The sequence below is a fragment of the Maniola jurtina genome, chromosome 17, assembly GCF_905333055.1.
Source record: "Maniola jurtina chromosome 17, ilManJurt1.1, whole genome shotgun sequence".
NCBI lineage: Eukaryota > Metazoa > Arthropoda > Insecta > Lepidoptera > Nymphalidae > Maniola > Maniola jurtina.
In genome coordinates, this window is record NC_060045.1 from 759,566 (window position 1) to 777,993 (window position 18,428).

General features: G+C 39.5%; 3 protein-coding genes across 11 annotated transcripts in view; 2 read left to right on the top strand and 1 right to left on the bottom strand.

Annotated features, from left to right (window-relative positions):
- The first annotated feature begins 219 nt into the window (after positions 1–219).
- On the top strand, positions 220–10,248 carry LOC123873988 (vicilin-like seed storage protein At2g18540). The gene is made up of 13 exons (XM_045919128.1): positions 220–316; positions 1,031–1,200; positions 1,319–1,494; positions 1,978–2,181; positions 2,420–2,540; positions 2,767–2,937; positions 3,081–3,202; positions 3,448–3,591; positions 3,949–4,048; positions 4,488–4,664; positions 5,603–5,791; positions 6,265–6,360; positions 7,059–10,248. The coding sequence occupies exons 2-13, from the start codon at positions 1,045–1,047 to the stop codon at positions 7,134–7,136; spliced, it is 1,734 nt and encodes a 577-aa protein (XP_045775084.1). The 5' UTR covers positions 220–316; positions 1,031–1,044; the 3' UTR covers positions 7,137–10,248.
- A 1,404-nt stretch (positions 10,249–11,652) lies between these two features.
- LOC123873987 (pericentrin-like) overlaps positions 11,653–18,428 on the bottom strand; it is a 63,133-nt gene continuing 56,357 nt past the window's right edge. For all 9 annotated transcript variants that reach the window (XM_045919121.1, XM_045919118.1, XM_045919120.1 and 6 more), the window contains 5 exons: positions 14,388–14,563; positions 14,062–14,193; positions 13,737–13,852; positions 13,356–13,416; positions 11,653–13,039 (listed from right to left, as the gene is read on the bottom strand). In XM_045919121.1, coding sequence (XP_045775077.1) covers positions 12,934–13,039; positions 13,356–13,416; positions 13,737–13,852; positions 14,062–14,193; positions 14,388–14,563 — 591 coding nt within the window. In that variant the 3' untranslated portion in view covers positions 11,653–12,933. The remainder of the gene's footprint in view (positions 13,040–13,355; positions 13,417–13,736; positions 13,853–14,061; positions 14,194–14,387; positions 14,564–18,428) is intronic.
- LOC123873989 lies at positions 15,175–18,405 on the top strand. Its single transcript, XM_045919129.1, has 5 exons — positions 15,175–15,339; positions 15,862–15,994; positions 16,570–16,717; positions 17,245–17,365; positions 18,020–18,405. Exons 1-5 carry the CDS (start codon positions 15,296–15,298, stop codon positions 18,279–18,281), a joined length of 708 nt encoding a protein of 235 aa, XP_045775085.1. The 5' UTR covers positions 15,175–15,295; the 3' UTR covers positions 18,282–18,405.

Sequence of the window (18,428 nt, forward strand, 5' to 3'; positions counted from 1 at the left end):
TCAAAAGTACAAAGCACAGATTATATTTGAATCGAGCATTGAAATGCTGCTTTGGTTTGGATTTTATTTGTTAAATATTTTTGATATTTTACACAAATTAGGTATGTATGTAGTTAGGTAATTTAAAACTATTACTCATTAGAATAAGAATTAAATGAAAAGCATATACCTAGTTACTTATGAAAGAAGGTTTTAAATATTAATCAAAAAAAAGATATCAAGAACTCAAGAGGGTCAAGAAGTGTTTCAAGAAGACACTTCTAGAAGACATTTTGAAAAAAACGGACAATTAATAGAAGTTTATGGTAAGAAAAAGGTAAACGGCTCACGGCAACAGCTGATCCTAAATACAGTTTACTAAAGTTTCAAAACTGCACAGACCCCTGCAGTTACTAAGCAGTTGTTAAATCGATTGAATTTTTCATTAAATACCTACCTAGTATAATAAGTAACTAAAACACTTTCTAATATGGAACTAGGAATCAACTTAGCTTTCTAAACAGCATAAACTACGGTACCTACCTACCAAATAAATATCTACTTACTTGTAATACTTATACCTAGTCATTCTCTCCAACGAATTTACTTAAATAACTAGTAGGCATTAGGTAGGTAGGTAGAAAAGTATATCTGGCACCAAACAAGCGATAAGTAACTAGGTACACAGTTGTTGACTCCCCCTTACCTTCAAATCATCTTCAAATCCTTTTTTAGAAGAGGGGGAGTGAGTGTGACTGATAATAATATTAGTACTTTACCTAAACTGCTTGAACTACTTACAGTAAAGAGAAAGCCTTCTTGTAATTTTTTTAGTTTCTAACAGCATAGTGCTTAGAGTTGTACTAATAAAGCAAGTGTAAAGATCTGTAAGTCCCCCATCGGAGCAAGGACTGATAGGTACCTGCTGCCAAACTTCACACTTTACTTTGTTAAGTAAATAATTAAGTTGGTAGATACCTACATTTGTTTGTGAAGCTAACAGGAGGTGTGAAAACATGCTTATCTTGAACTTTCTAGAACTTGTTTGTAGCTATTCCAGCAATCATGCCGATAGCGATGTCTACGGACGAGTGGGCGCGCCTCTCGCGCTGGTCGGCCGACCACCGCGAGGAGCCGGAGGCGGCGCGGCGGCGCGAGGCCGTGCAGCACATAAACCAGATGAGCCAGCTGATGACCAAGTCCTGGCCCAACTCATTGGAGGTATATCTATTAGACGTGCTTTCTAGCAATGTGTATGGATGAGTGCAGTTCATGAACCGCGGTGTCGCGGGCATCAGCTGGTACGTTTATAAAGCGCAGTCTTCCTCGTCTCCTACAGAATGTGAACAAGCGCAACGAGGAGTTGCGTCGCGCGCGGCTCGCGGCGGCGGAACAGGCTAACTCGTTGTTCTACGCGCGCTACGTGAAACAGAAGCAGGCGGAACAAGCGCGCCTCATGTACAACGCCAGAGACTCCTTCTTCAAGAACAAGGACGCGCCCAAACTGCTGCTGGGGTGAGTTCTCCATAGAATGTGAACAAGCGCAACGATGAATTCTGATCTATCACAAAAGAACCACTTTTGACTACCTTCTTGGCGCAGTGGTGTAAGCGTGATCTTATTAGAGCGAGGTTCCTGGTTCGATTCCAGGCAGGGATTGGAAATTTTAAAATTTTCTTAATCTCTGGTCTGGTGGTCGGCTTCGGCCGTGGCTAGTTACCACCCTACCGGTAAAGCCGTGCCGCCAAGCGATTTACGTGTAGAAACCAAATGCCGGGTCTTCTCAAATTCTACAATATCTGTATTTCTGTCAATGTCTGCGTACGATGCCGAATTATTAGGTATTAGGTAGGATCATTGAGCCATTTCAACTTAGGCTTGAAGTAATGTCTCTCTCTATGATCTGCACGCCACTGATTTCAACAGTTTTTTTGGCCTCGGTGGAAGAATTTTGTCACAGTTATAGTAAGATCCATAAATTGGCATATTACCTTATAGCGCCGTCATAGAAACAGTAATCCAAAAGGAACGAGAAGAGCAAGTGAAGTTCAACAAGGAGCTGAAGAAACAAGCGGAAGAGAAGAAGAAACAGGACGAAGAGCAAATCATTCAGAACGCGAAGGAATGGCACGCACTGATGGAACTGAGGAGAAAGCGGCGGTTCGAAGTTAATAAAAAACATCAGAAAGAGATCTTGGATCAGTGAGTTTGTTTTTAGCACAGATTTTATGAAATGAGTCCAGGGTGAAGGTTTTAGACAAGAACAAATCGTTAAAAGCTTTCCAATGAGTTCTTACACTACTCAATGATCGACGTTAGATAAAAAAAAACTTGTTTTATAACTTTACGTCAAAATATTAAGAAATAAACACCAATAGTAGTAGTAGTAACTAGTTAGTATATTTAGACTTTGTCCAAAATAATAAAGGTTCACCTTTAGGGCACACGAAGTATCAGAACGCAATCGTAAAGAATATGAGGAGGAGCTAAATCAGCAAATGGTCGACAACATCAAAGCGCAGGAACAGATGGAATCTCTCCGAGAATTCGAACAGGAATACGTAAGTGAATGTTAAACACGAAAACTTAGAAAATAAAGATTTATTAGTTATTTATGATGTATATGATGTGGGCATCCCACATCAGATGGCTCTTCTTAGTTATTTATCCAAGATTTTATATGTATTAAAGTTCAATATCTCACGTAAGAGAAAGAAGGCTTTCGGCACACAATAGGATACAAATATGCAAATGATACGTTAGGTTAATTAGGTATAATTATTATAGAGTAAGAATGAGAAAGAACACATCCTGGCTGATATGCAACGAGCCAAGCAAGAAGCGGACAAACGACGTCAAGAGCAAGAGGCCAGAGACAAGATGGACGACCGCCTCATTGAGGTTCTGCAGCGCTCGCGGGCAAGGATCGAACGCAGAAGACGACAGACTGAGAAACAGGTAGGTAATAAAGCTAATGGCAAAGAAATACCAATTATTCTATTGAATAGAATATTCGAAAAGCTAAGATTGTTGAGGTGAATATGAAACACCTAACCTGCGTAAATAGATCAGTATTAATGCAGCGTTGTGTAATTTTCCAGATACAAAAAGAGAAGCAAGAAGTGCTAGAAAAGATAAGCCAAAGACTGGAGTCTGGGGATGCGGAGCGTGATGCCAAGGAACAACAGATACTGGAGAAGGCTGTTAAGGAGAAGGAAGCTGCGTAAATGATTCTTTTTATCTATATTATTGCCATTTGGAAACTAAATATAAATATTAATTTCGTAATCAGTACTCCGAAAAGCCTAGGAAATGACACCCTTTTCCTAGGTTTTTTTGGGGTCGATTTTTTCAATTTATTTAAGGTTAGTGGCTTTTGGCAACTTTGTAAACACCAGGCTTCTAGGTTCTCCTAGGTTCGCCTTGGTCATAGGCTAGTTTTTAAAGCCTGTTGATGTCCTGGTGTAGGGTGGAAGCGCGTCGCCAGGCGGAGCTTCTCAAAAAAGAAAAGTCCAAGCAGGAGCGCATCGAGACACGGAAGCAGTTCCTGCAGCAGGAGAAACAACGACTGCATGAGCTTAATGTCATGCACCAGTGGGAGGTTATGAACAGGTAAGTAGGTATGGTCAAAAAGAATTAGTCTAAACAAGAGCAGTACAAGGCATGTACGGCTGTAGAATAAATTGGAGCAGATCGAGACTGAAGCATTTTCTGAAGGAAGAACAAGTTTGTATGGGATGAATGTCATGAACTGGTGGAAAGTAAGGATGACAGAGCAAAAAGCAGTAGTACAAATAGTGCAACAACTTAGGACAAGTTAATTACACTTTTGGATAATTTTAATAGATTTCTATTAACTATCTAACGATATTTAACGTCAAGTTACCGAACAAAATACTTATGTCAGAACAAAAGATAAAAGAGAATATACGTATATGAACAGTTTTTTAATAAAAATTGTCTAAACAGGTTCAAAAACGACGAGTTATACGAAGAGTTCCAAAAGAGAATGCGAGAAGAAAAAAAGCGTAAGATACTTGAGTACAGAGAAGACATCATCAAACAATGGGTAAGGAAATAGTTTTGTGTAAAGCGTTTTATTGTGTGTTGATGGGTGTTTAGCAGGGTGGTATTTTCAGTCCACTTTTTCTTGTAATATTTTACTTAATAAACTCTAACAACTGAGTGACTGACAACGCCCAAACATAAAGAAGTCTAGGAGTTAGATCTAGAATATCTAGAATAATAGTCTAGTAGTTTGAAATTTTGCGTCCTTATATGAACATAGGTGAGCACTATAAATGCGTATTCGCACGCTTTTTTTGCCGGTATGTGTAAATTGTAGATTAGAACTTTGCTTCGATTTGCTGCCAATATGAATCAAGAGGGTGATGAATTGGGGGTGATGGAAATCCTATCGGGCCCAGGGCTAGCGTAAGGCCAAACCTGCATTGAAATCGTTTCAATCTTCAATTTATAGAATGAAGAATACAAAATTTTTGTGCTAGCGCGAGCGAGAGGAGCGCGAGGCTGCAGAACGCGCAGAGACGCGGCGTTTCTACGGCGAGCTGGCGGAGAAGAAGCTGCGTGACGCCGACAACAAGCTGCTGACGCACGGCGCCATGCTGCTGCAGGAAGCCCGCCAGAACGGCCGACCCGACTACGCACTGCGGCAGACGCTTGATGTGAGTTCATATTTCATAGAATTGTTTTACAAACATGAGTCTTCGTGAGTCACATTTGTGTGTCCTTCGAGCCGGATTTTAATTTTTATTCGTTAATATTGTTCTTTCTCTCCTATTTTTTTAGGCTTTGGAAACGAATTTTATGCTTTAATATTTCAAACTCAAACTCAAACTCAAATTATTTTTATTCAATTAAACTTTTACAAGTGCTTTTGAATCGTCAAAATAATCTACCACTGGTTCGGAATGCTGTTCCTACCGAGAAGAACCAGCAAGAAACTCGGCGGTTGCTCTTTTCAAATGTACAATTTACAATAATATGCCATACTGTATATAAGCAATTGCAGCGCCGTGTATTGCTGGAGCGCATCAAATCCAAGCTTTTTTGTCATTTACATAATCTTCGATTGTATAATAAGCTTTTTTCAGGAGCATACTTTTAATAGATTTTTTAAACTTGTGTAAAGGCAAGTCTAAAATTGATTGTGGAATTTTATTATAAAATATTACACTCATTCCCACAAACGATTTTCCAACTTTCCTGAGGCGGAGCGTAGGATATGCGAGCCTATCACGGTTTCTAGTTTGCCGGTCGTGGAAATCACCGATTTTTTTGTAACTATGAATGTTTTGTCGTACAAAAATTGTATTTATTAATTGTATCTTCCCGTCTTTTCTTGGTCTTTGGAACAGGATTTTACTAAGTATTTTAATATTGAAATGTTCCTGTCTTCCTTTATGATGCTCTGGAGTGATTTTATTCGTTAGCATTGTCTTTTTCTGTCCTTCGAACTTTTTTGATGCTCTGAGATTTGAACCGTTAAGATTGCCTTTTTTGGTCCTTCTAGCCGGATTCTATTCGTTTAGGTATGTTGTATTTTTCCTGTCTCCTTTTTCGATCATGTGAGCCGGTATTCATTTCTTCCGTTCTGTTTCAGCGTTACTGCAAGTTACACCGCCTGTACCCCATGCCGGACCTGCCGTCATCACTGCAGGAACACTTCAAGCGATACGTGCCGCGAGACCTCACGCAGCCCGACCCCGAATATGTCTACCCCGCGCCGCCAGAACCATCAGCGGACCAACAAATGGAGGAGAAGAAACGAGATGGACTACAGGAGCCTGTGGTCAGTTCATAGACATACAGGAATCGCATGGGAACTCGTTGATCTTCTGTGATAAAGTGCTACATTTTACATGCTATTGGTACATGCTATTTTATTAGGACTAAATTTCATCAAGATCAGTTCAGCGGTTGAGCCGTGAAAAGGTGACGGACAGACAGACACACATTCACATTTATAATGCCTACAAAAATTTACTTTGATAGCTAGACTAAAATTGTGATAGTTTATGTACCTACCTATCTACTTAGGTTCTCGTAGATATTTACCAACGTTTACTCCTTTAATAGCTAAAAAATATTAGTGCGTAGGTATAGATATAAGATGGTGGTCTAGAAACAGCTGTTCTGTTTGGCAGCCATTTTTAATACGGACGGAAGTACGTTCCCATCCCTTCCATCCGATAAAAATACCTAAGTACTTTCATTTTAAGTCGCGTCTAAAGAAGCTTTACTTCAATATTCGATGTGCTTCAGCCGGGCCCCATCAAGCCCCCCGCGGCTCCCAGCAAGGAGCCCGAGGACTACAAGAGGGCGGGGCCTGCCAACGGCTTGCAGCGACGGAATGCTCTGGTACCTACCTATAGCACTTTATGATTCAAACCTACTAAGGAACCTAAAGCTTAAAGGTCATACTCATAGCTCATTAGAGCCACCCGGCACCCGACCTGCACCCCGCCTCTACTTGCGCGGTTAGTATTATTTATATGAACTTTTACGGGCATACGCTCATTATCTCAAATCCGAGCGAGGCGATCCCCTGACGTTACGATGTAATGAGCTAGACCTTTATTCGCTATAATCCGCAAAAACAGATAAATCTGAATGGTACAATCCACTGCTCGCCCTCCCGCTACTAAAGGAGGAAAAGCAAGCAATACACACCACCAACACAATAAATACCCCACAAGTCTTCTAGAACACACTGAGCGCACGTTTCGGGACTCCGGCAGATGTCTAGACTCCACAAATGCGGCTATGTATTTCTTGCTTTTCCTATTTTTTGTACCATACAGATTTGCCTGTTTTGGCGGGTCATGGCACAGATTAAATGTTCTTTAGACTTCGTCAAAGTAAAGCCTGGCTTCTACTGACCGTTCACTACAACTTGACACCCGTCCTTATGTTGGCACCATTGCAAATCACACAATAATAATTAATAGTTCTAAAGAAAAAAGCAAAGCAATGGAGCCAGCATGACGGGAGGAATCAAGCTGTAGTGAACGGATGATATCAATCTTAACTTTTGCTTTTATTTTTCTGTTTTCCAGCACGACATTTTCCTGCCGCCCATTACGGTTCGGCCGTGCGAGACTGCGCAGTGCGACTGCGAGTTGAAGAACAAATAAAACAACAACTGTACAAAATACTCGTTTATTCTCAGCTCATTTTACAATGTTCCCAATCATCTGTTGTACAACTTTTATGGCACCAGAGTTGATGTGGACCCAGCCTAGCTGTAGACTCGGCGGTAAAAAACTGACATATTTTATCAAAGAGCTCTTGGTAATTTTTAAGGAAGTGCTTGAAAGAAATTTTGTTACTATAGTACCATAATTTCCTTAAACTAGAATCCTTAAATTGATGATTTTTAGAATAAACATCAAAAACCGTCATAAATAAAGCTTGTAGGGCCTAAATTGCTAGTGTTTAATTTTAGAAAGAGTTTAACTTTGATAGATTTTAACTGTCGAAACATTTATAATTTCAGAGTAAATCGAACCTAAAGCATATTGTTTTAAAGCAGTAATGTCAGTAGTATTAATTTTTCTCATGCTATGTTTACGCTTAAAGTAAGTAAAAACCTAGATAAATGTACCAGTAGATGTAAAAACAAAGTCGAGCCTTATAACAAGGCGTTAAGATCCATAATACTTTAACATAGTATTTGGATACTCGAAATATATTAACAACAAAGTTGTCAAGATTTTACTTGTACTAAACATACAAAAACATGTAACAGCTAAATGTGTGTATATGTCAGTAACAATTTTAGTGTAACCTTTGAATTCTACAGCTAGTACGGGCGCACTATAAGATTTTTGTGACTAGAGTTAAATTAATGTGATGTTTTGTTTACAATTTTTTGTCGTGTTACAAAATCGTTGGGAGTGTGTTACTTACAATAAAACTTAACAATAAATTTTGAACTAAGTCTATCTTATTCGAATCTTTGGTCACATTGAGTGTAGATAGTCAGAGCGGTGGATAAAATAACCATAAGCGTGAGGATACATTAGCGACACGTTACGACAAAAAGTCGGACTTTTAAAAAAATTAAAAATCTTGAAAATGCTTGCACTGCGTGGAATCATATAAACGCACTTAAAAAGCACTCCTTGACCAAAATCAATCAAACCAAAATAATCATTTTTTTTGGCTGTCATTCTTTCACAAACCATTGACTGAAATAATATGCTGTATAATAAAACCTTGGTAATACGTAAAACGTACGTTGTGTTCGTTGGCATACGTGAAACCTGATAGTTAACGTAAGTTCAGCCAAAAAATTTGACAAATTAGCACGGAAAACACATACAAAGGAGAACAAAAATATAGGCAGGTTCAATTTGAATAATTGCAATGCGATCACAAATTCGTAGGTACCCTAGTATTTTAAGGGCCTGTTTTTGATGGACTTAGTTGTCTGCAGTATCATCCCACGCTAAGTGTACGACAAAGTGGCTAGTGTACCCTCACTCTAAATCGTCAAAGAAATTCTAAAGTCAGACGATACTACGTCGCGAGTTGACCAATATGGAATTAATCTCGACACAGCATTCTGTAATACTTTCGTTACCTTTGGCCTTACAAAGTATTGTCTACAGTTGTCAAACTAGAACGATTGCTATTATTAACGAAACAGTAAAGAAAACTATAAATTGACGATCATTCTAAGGACTGATTTTTCAATCACCAAACAAACTTACTGACGAATACATTTGACATTTTGACGGATTACCAATATAATAATCATCAGTGCCATCATGATCAAATCATCGCGGCTCACTACTGAGCACGGGTCTTCTACCAGAATGAGAATGGTTTGGTCATAGCCCATCACGTTTGGCAGACAACTGTCAATATGTCTATTTTATTCCTGAGTTTATTTCACGATTAAAAAATTGGCTATAAGTTATTAGATTGGCCAGAACTCTACAAGTAGTGATATCTTTTTCACAATCTTTCCTGTGGAAAAAGTAAGATTTCTGTACAAAAGAGTTAGTGCCAAAAAAATCTGAATCAATCGTACTTAAAGCCTAATTTGTCAAATGAAATCGTTTACAATAACAATCGTAATGCAAAAAACATACAAAACTAACAAATGTCCTGCTTAAAGTTAATAAAAATAATCGGAGCCATTTAAACGAAATAAAGTAAAACATAACCTTAACTATATAAAAAAAACTGTCCATCTTTCTCGCGCATACAATAATTTATCTTCTATCCTTATCTTATAAATCGAATGACCCCGAAGGTCGGAACGTTCGAGAATGTTCGGTCGCTACTTTCGCGTCGTCCTAAAACTAATAACTGAAGAGCTGGTGGTAAATTTTGGTAGGTGCTTGATAAACGTGCATCAAATGTAGTACCATACGTGTGCCGTCTAGACTGCTAGCTAGACCATATATAGGACTTTTCAGTTTTAAGTTTTGAGAAGGCCGATTTCAAACCAATGTTTTATGTTATACAATTAGGGCTGACGATTAATTGCAATTTGAAGTACTACTTGATGATTCGAAAATCGTGGGATTACTATAAAAGATTGGTTTTTGTTAGGCTGCATCATCACTTGCCAGCAAGCCTAATAGCAGCTGATAGATTAAAAAAGACTTGGACAGTCTATAAATAAATAAAAAAGAAACAATTCCACACAAGATAACGAAGTTATAAGTGGTAATATTGACTTATGAGTTTAGTGACACATGCTGTTCTATGTGAAATAAATTAATTAATTTCATTTAACCACACTTCCAGCGTTTATCAAGCACCTCCGCAACATTTTGCACTCGCTCTCCAACTATAACTAACTTACTCTAGCTTGTACTGTCGTGCCTAACAAATATATATAAATTTACAAACGAACATACGAACCTAAGTTAAAGGATATGGCAAGGTTTTGTGCTTATAAGAACTTCCCTATTCGAGTACAGAAATAACTATAATACAAATGTTACTTTATCTCTTTGAACAATCTAACATCTTATATTAGTCTATATTATGATAATTTAGAGGAATATTAGTACAAAAGATATCAGGCATCGATTAAGAAATTCAAAATGGCGTAAAACATAGCCTACAAAATAATTTCATAAATTTAGGTTATAATAAAATTATAATATACACTGCAAATAATTTAATAATATGGTACCAGATCTTATTTATGTAAAACTATATTATTTGTCAATGCAAGCCTTATTATTAAAAACAGATCATATTGTAAAAAGTTTTAAAAAATCACAGAGGCCTGATAGAGATCATTCATTCATAATGTTACCTTTTTATGGGTTTAAAGTAATGTACGCTTTTGTTTTTTTTTACGTATTCACGTTGTTTAAATAAATAAATCATTAAAAAACAAACAACATTTGAAAGTAGGTTTTTATGGAATAAAATTTATGATTAATATAAAGTACAGTAAGTTTTTCAAAGTATTATAAAACTCCACGCAAAGCTCACTCAATTATTGTACGCTCGTGGGGTTAAAGCACCTTTTGACACCTTCGGGCGTGCTACCAGGATTCAATATTTCTTAATCGACGCCAGATATGTTAAATTATCATTACTGCCATGGTATTTACATGGTATTTAGTAGAAGACATGTAATTTTACTAAGGCAATATCGGACGTTAGGTTCAGGTCATCTCTCATAGCCCATTCGGTACGATAAGCAATAGGCGGAGGTTACTTGCACCCTTTCACCCTAAACTAAAGTAATAAATAAATTAAGTAACACAATACGGTGCCTATTTGGTAGAACGAAAAATAAAACAATCTAAAGATCACTGCATCTCTTTTTTTCCAATTAAAAAAGAAAAAGACACAATGTATTTTTAATAAGTGACATCTAGAGTTTTTTTTTTAATTAGATGATGAGGAAACACTTGGATGAACTCTTAAATCTACTCCAAGAGTAACAATAACATTCTTGTAAAAGAAAGAGATAAAATTATGGAAATTACTACGTGACAGTTAGAGTCAGCATGCCCCATAACGTTGTCAATACTAAGCAGCAGACACGTTAAAATTGTTGACTTTTTAAAATGAGACGCATTTATACAAATTAATACGTAACAAAAAGAGACAGTATGAATCATACTTGTTAATGGCATGCTTGATTGCTACTAAAAGATTTGGGCATAGATTTAAACATTCTGTCCTTGTCTTACTTCATTGGAAAAAAAGAGATGCACTAAACTCAAATTCGTTTGTTATCGTTCGCCCAAATCGGTGCCATTAACTAATACATTCTGAATTTGGCACTAATCTAACTTAAATCTAAACGTGAGGAAATGCGTTGGGAAGTCAAACGCCCGCATAAGGCCCGGTGTCCACCTAAGCGGAGAGGAGAGGAGATGTGTTTAGTCGACCAATCAGATTCATAATAGATGACATAACAAATATATTATCACGTCATCTTTTTTTTTTTATTCACTATAGGTAAGCGCTTGACCACAATCACACCTGATGGAAAGTGATGATGTGGTCTAAGATGGGACGTGTTTACCTAGAAGGTGCCTATTCACTCTTGTTTTAAAGATACCCGGATTGTAATTGGTAGGAAACACAGATCTTTTAAAAATCTGATTGGTTGACTGTACACATCTCCTCTCCGCTCCGCTTAGGTGGAGACCGAGCCAAATATAGCTGGGCTCATATTATTATCCAAACGCAAACAAACTATACCAATTACAGTCCAGTTAAAATCTAGAAATATTTTTTAAAGAAAATTTTAGACGTAAACTAGACTGTGATCGAAATCATAAGATGCGTATAATTTCTAAGTTCTAACTGATCTTAGCGTCAATAAATAGATACCTCCAAGTACGTTGTTTTTCCTGTTTAAGGGATATAATAACTCAATGGGAGGTATCGAAATATTTGTCATTCCTAAGTTTGTGTCATGAATCGAGTTTTAAAATATACGGGCAGTACTTTAACATGAAGCACGAGTGAAGCACCATACATGACGTAATTTGAGGTATTCTACGTGCAGTTTCTGCTCAGATAAATTCGGAGTTTTATTATTTTTGCGTAGCTTGGACCATGTGTTGTAACCTTTACGTTTGCCATGGCTTAAAGCTGGGTTATAAGGTTCTTGGTGCGTATAAACGCAACGCATGTAACCCAGCATACGCTAAACGTAGCGTTAGTTTGACGTTACGCAGTGCGTTTGTGCGCACCAAACATTGCGACATGTTCTATGTACTGAATTTACGTTGCGTTCGGCGTAACGTCGCACTTTTCTTTGGTCGCATTTTGGCGAGAATGCATTCAATGTATTTTGCATAATCACTCAATATAAACACCAAATACTAAATAGTATGTTTCAGGTACAGAAGGATCCTTCCGTACATGTTCAAATAAATAGCGACTTTTGTTTAGTCGTAATAAAGTGCAATTTAACTCGAACAGCACTGCGATTTTTAATAAACGCCTCTATTTCTATCACGTAAACTCCTATCTCTTATCTCTCTCCCTCATAAGAGATAAGAGGCGTAAAACAAATGCACTGCCAGGTGTAAGGTTCCTTCACGTACTTTTCGGAGTAATTTTTGAACAATATATGACCGAAAATTTATCCGCCGAACTTTACACACGCCGCACGTAATTTGTGCAAGTGTGTCATGTCACTAAGATAGCGCTTTCGTAGACAATCTGATAGTGTGGAGTCTAAAATGTGATATGTTTAAAACAGTGGACTGACCGTTACGAACATGTAAGGCTGATAGTTCAGTTCCGGCGGGACGAAGTTTAGTTCCGGCGGGACGCAGCTTAGTTCCGTCATGGACGTCCCGCACCAGTCTGGTTTTGTCTCACTATAGGGATATTTCGACGCAAGGGGAGCGAGGCTAGGCGGAGGTTGTCCCGCGCTTAGATGCGGAGTTTTTCAAGGGTTATCCCGGATTAAGAGGGTGAGGTTGGTCAGGGGTTGTCCCGGACGTTGTCCCGCGGTGTGGCGGCACGCAGCCTGCGGGACACGGCGTCTAATCGCTGCATGTAGGCGGCCGCGGCGTCGCTGCGCGGGGAACTGAAATAAATGGCTAATTAAGTGACTAATATCCTCCCGCTAAAAAAAAAAGAATAAGTTAGTTGAAAAATAAAGAAATTGGCATCATATTAGAAGTATAACAGTGCTCTGTTCCATCCCAGGGATGTAAGCTAAGATGTAAGGTTTAACTGTTGGGCCGTGAAAATCTAGCAGACAGACACACTTTCGCATTTATAAAATTGTTTAGTATGGATAGTGCGCGACAGGTTGGCACAGCAATCGCGGTATGAAGTGGAGGGACGCTCCCATCCCGATTGCCATGTCGACATGGCGCGAACTATAAATGTTTACTAACCTAAGTAATACTTGCTCTTCACGCGGCGAATTGACACCGAACGTTGATCGCCGAATGGAATCTGCACAAAACAAACAATCATATTATGTCAATATTGCTTTATTTGAGCCTCCTTTAAAAGGGAAGGTGTTTGATAAAAGCTAATAAGCTTTAAGGACCGACCAAATTAAGTCCGCTGTGGGCGGTCCCTTGCACGAGTGTATCAGGCTGTCGGCCAGCAGAGAGAATTGGCGAATGCTCGTGAGGCGTATAACATCTGCCCACAAAGACGTTGCTTCGTGATGACCACGACGGCTCTGCCAAGAGTGTTACGACGAAGAAGAAATAAGCTCAAGTGAGTCTGGTTGGTTTAGAGTATAAATAAAGCTGATGTATAAATACCTGCAGGCAACCCTGAGGGCGAGGAGGGTAGTTTGAGGTTGAGCAGGCGCCGCGCGACGGTCGCGCGGGACGTGGGGCCCAGCTCGCGCGGCGCGGGAGTCGACGAAAACGGTGTCCTGTATAGTAAACCAAGATTACTAACTGAAGAGTATATATGTATACTTGTATAGTGCACGATAATATTATGAAACCACTTGAAAAGAGCAACGTACGCAAGTAGGACCGGCGTTCCGAACCAGTGGTAGATTATTTTGATGATTCAAAAGCACTTGTAAAGTTTACTTGAATAAAAATCTATTGTATTCTATGGATATTGGATACTCACATTGGCTGCGGCGCTTGTCCTCCGGCGGGGCTTTGACGGAAGAGAGCGTTGGCGGCCAGCGCGCGCGTGGTCTCGCGCCGTCGCACCAGGAACGACATGCGCGCGGAGGCCACCAGCGCCCACGCCACACATCTGCAAACCACCCAATATTCATTACGGGTGCCGTCAATAGGATGAATAGTAATGTATGGAACTGTATGAAACATGGCACACCGCTTGCGTAAAGCGTGGAGGTATGTGTGGCCCGGTGTGTTAGGGGTTTACGCACGTCACTACGCACGTGTCACGTGTACGCAATTGGTGTGAATCGGCCTTTAAATACGTACTTGAACTTTTTCAAGCCGCGTAGAGGCGGGGTAGCGCTGCTGGCGTCGCTCGCTCGCTGCAGCTTGCGCTCCAGCTCCGCGTAGCCGGCTATGACTCGCTGCAGGTAACGCTTCTGCCACACCAGCGCCTTGCGGCAGCTCTCCAGCCGCGCCCAGCGCCCGTGCAGGTAGCGGATCTGATGGGACAAGAGATATTCAAATTATAGCTCAGACCTTAAAACGGCGACTTGAGTGATACGCCAACCATTACCCCTCCCGCATCGCTCGCCCCATATTTTAAATGCGAAAGTATGTTTGTTTGTTGGTTTGATGGTAGGTATAGTTAAAGATCTAGAGAGTGACACTATCCCGGAAAATCTTAAAAACGATCATCATGCGGACGAAGTCGCGGGCATCAGCTAGTCAATAATAAAGAAAACTAAATAACCTATTGAAATAATCAAGTTACAAGTGTAAATTAAAAATTTATAACATCCCCGACAAGTGAAGGTTACAGTAACTAGAAAACAGCTGATAACTTTCAAACGGCTGAACCGATTTTCTTGGCTTATAGCTAAGAACACTCTCGATCAAGCCACCTTTCAAACAAAAAAAAAACTAAATTAAAATCGGTTCATTAGTTTAGTAGCTACGATTCCACACACAGATACATACGTCAAACTTATAACACCCCTCTTTTTGGGTACTTTAGCCGTGTTAACCATGACTAAAAAGTTGAGAGAAAGAAAAAAGTATCGTACCTCCTTAGCCACATGCAAACTTAAATTCAAATAATGAAATTTAACACTGTCACATTTAGACATATTTTGTCAGAATGTAATGTTATCAACAGATTTTATTAATTTATATTTTTTTATAAATTATTTCTCGTTCTTACAATGAAAGTTTAAGAATTTCAGAGAGATATCATGGAGCCGCTTAAAACTGACTCCCCAAAGTTGTCCAATATGGTGTAAGTTATATCAGGATTAGCATTAGCCCATCGCTAGCCCCATTCTTCTTTCTTCTAATTCATACAATATTGTATAGACGCAGGCGTTACTTTGCGGAAGACCATGATATACAAAGAATCAAAAGCTTTATTTGTTATAATCCGCCGAGAAAGGCAAATATGGTATAAAAATTAAAGTATGGTACAATATGCAGCATGCGACATATCGCATGCTGCATATTGTACCATACAGATTTAGCTTTTTCACCGGATTATAGCAAATTAAGCTTTTGATTCTTTGTCAATCAATACAGCTAAATTCGAACCTAAAAACTTCGTTCACCCATCCACTTTAGTAAACGTTGCTTAACTTAGCTCAGCTGAAAAATTAAGTGATATTTAATTGCTTAAAACACACAAGTTCGAAAAGTTAGAGGGGCCTGCCCGGGATTGAACCCCCGACCCTCCGAATCACCGATATCTTAACCACTCGGCCATCACCACTTTTTTCATCATGCTTAACCTAAAATACATCGTTGTCAGTATGTGCGGTGATCACCCGTCGATCACCAAGACGGAGCTGAACGCGAAGGAGCCGAGGGCTGACGAGGACAAGGAAAAGGACATCGAAAAGGACGCGAAGACACCCATGTCCCACGCGAGGATTTCACCCACGGTGAGAATCATTATTATTTTACTTATTCTTGGACTCGCTGATTAATCTTATTATAAAATGCGTTGCTTGTTTGTGCTTCTTGGTCCGCGATGATCTATAATCACCCACTCGATTCACTGGCCAGTTATAATATTTTCTCTCTAAATCTGATCGCTTACGTACAGGACGTATCCGAAGGTTTAATGTATAAAAAGATTGGAAGAAGTAGTGAGACACGTCACCGACAGAAGAACTTTCTCTTTTACCAACTCTACTGTCTCACACAATAAGCGAGATTTTGAATTGAATGCTCTTAAATTCCACGTGATTTAAGAGCATTCATTCGTTTATATCATTTGAAACAAAAAAAAAAAAAAAAACGTTTATTTTTGTACGTTGTGCCACACATCGCCAGCTATACACCACCAGCTAAGGGTTTGTATATGCGGCGGCTCTAATATGTCAGCATTAAAGCCAAAAGACCTCAAGCAATTCAATTCAATTCAATTTGACGATTCAATTTAGCTATATCCTCGTCCTCGTAAAAACCTCTGTAAAGAAGCTTCGCTTCAATAACATGGTCCTTTGTGATGCAGTCGTCTCGCGACAAGCCCGAAGAGCGTGCTCGTTTGCGCGCCGCGTCCGAGCATGCGCTGCGAGCGCTCGCCAAGCAGCGCCGCTCGCTCGAAGCCGTGCACAGACCCGACGTCGCCGCCGTACAGGGCAACAGGGAGCTAGTGCAAGGTACCACTTCATACGCGCAAAGATACACACTATGCAATTATCGATTCATCTCTATTATTTTATTTGTACCAGAAAGTTGCAACAATAAAGAGAAAAGGGAAGAAAAGTGGACAGAGAGATCTCTCTATAAGAGATCTCTACCAGTGACTCTTGGTGAGGAAAAGGTACAGCAAAGATATAAAGTAGTCATGAAAAAGGCTGCTTATTTATGTGCTTATTTATGCTTGACAACAATAAATGTGATAAAATTACGTATATTCAGAAAGTTAAGACCCTGAAAATATCTATATTTTCGGCCTGAGGCAAATTCGTGCATAAAAGCGCGCAAGTGTAGTTTTAAATTGGGTAAAGATAAGAAAGACACCCTCGGAAGAGCATATCGCATGTTGCACCATACAGATTTGTCTGGTTTAGCGGATTATAGCAAATTAAGTCCATGAATATACAAGTAACCAAACTTGTATATTCATGGACTTCTGCAAAGCAACGCTTGCTTCTATACAACATATATAAAGTTTTGATTTCAGCGGCGTTGGGCAGTTTCCGCTGGCCGCCCTACCTGGTGTGCGTGTGGGTGCTGGTGCTGCTGATCACACACGCACTGCACTGCGTGGTCGGGATGCTCGACAAGGCACTGCCTGCTTTGCGGTAAACCCTGCGTTCTAATATTCCTTCGTACTTTCTTTAACCCTCAGTGATAACCTAGTGGTTAAGATGGCGACCGCCTAATTGGAAGGTTGGGGGTTCGATTTTGCGCACGCACCTTTAACTTTTCGAATTTATGTGCATTTTAAGCGAATATCACTTGCTTTAACGGTGAAGGAAACACCGTGATCAACTCCATGCTTAAGAGTTCTCCATAATTCTCAAACTTTTGCCAATCCGCACTTGGCAAGCGTGGTGGGCTATCGCTAACCCCTTCTCATTTTGAGAAGACCTATGCTCAGTAGTGAGCCAGCGAAGGTTTGATGATGATGATGATGATGACTTCCCTTAATCTTCTTCCAAGTACACTAATAAATAATTACTTATTACTTGTACTAGTGTACATCTACATTAGATACAAGGATTTTTCGCCCTTTACAAATAACTTGTATTTAGGTAGTAGGATTTGAATAATCTCAGCCAAGCGGTACCACTATATTAAAACTGTCCCGTTGATCTACACATCTACTTCCAACAGTTGCGATCCTTCACAGCTGCAGTTAAATAAATCTGCATCTGTTCTAATTATAATATTTTTCTAATAAGCTTCCTAAAATTCTTCATTCATCAAACACTTCAACAAACATTATTTTACAGGAAAGTCTGTCAATACTTCCGAACGTGGACCGAAGAGAGCTGGAAGCGGGAGGTGGTAATGAACCAGCGCCTCTGCCCCATCGCACTAGCCTGCATCACTGCCCTACTGTACACTCTATACTGTGTCCTGGTGGCTGTGCACGGGTTGGCGCTGTGGGCCGTGGAGCCACTGTGCGCGGAGGTCGACGACAAGCCCAGCGTGGAAGAGATCCCTAGAGTCACCAACTACGTGGACATAGTTGGCAGCAAGATCAAGCAGTAGTATAGACCCTATTCGAAATTATCAATGATGTTGTTTATAGGTTTGAACTAAAGTTATTTGGATTTGATTTTTGGTGTAACCTATAAAATTATTATGGAATATATTAAAATTATGGAATAAATCACACAAGTTGTTTTATTAATGTTC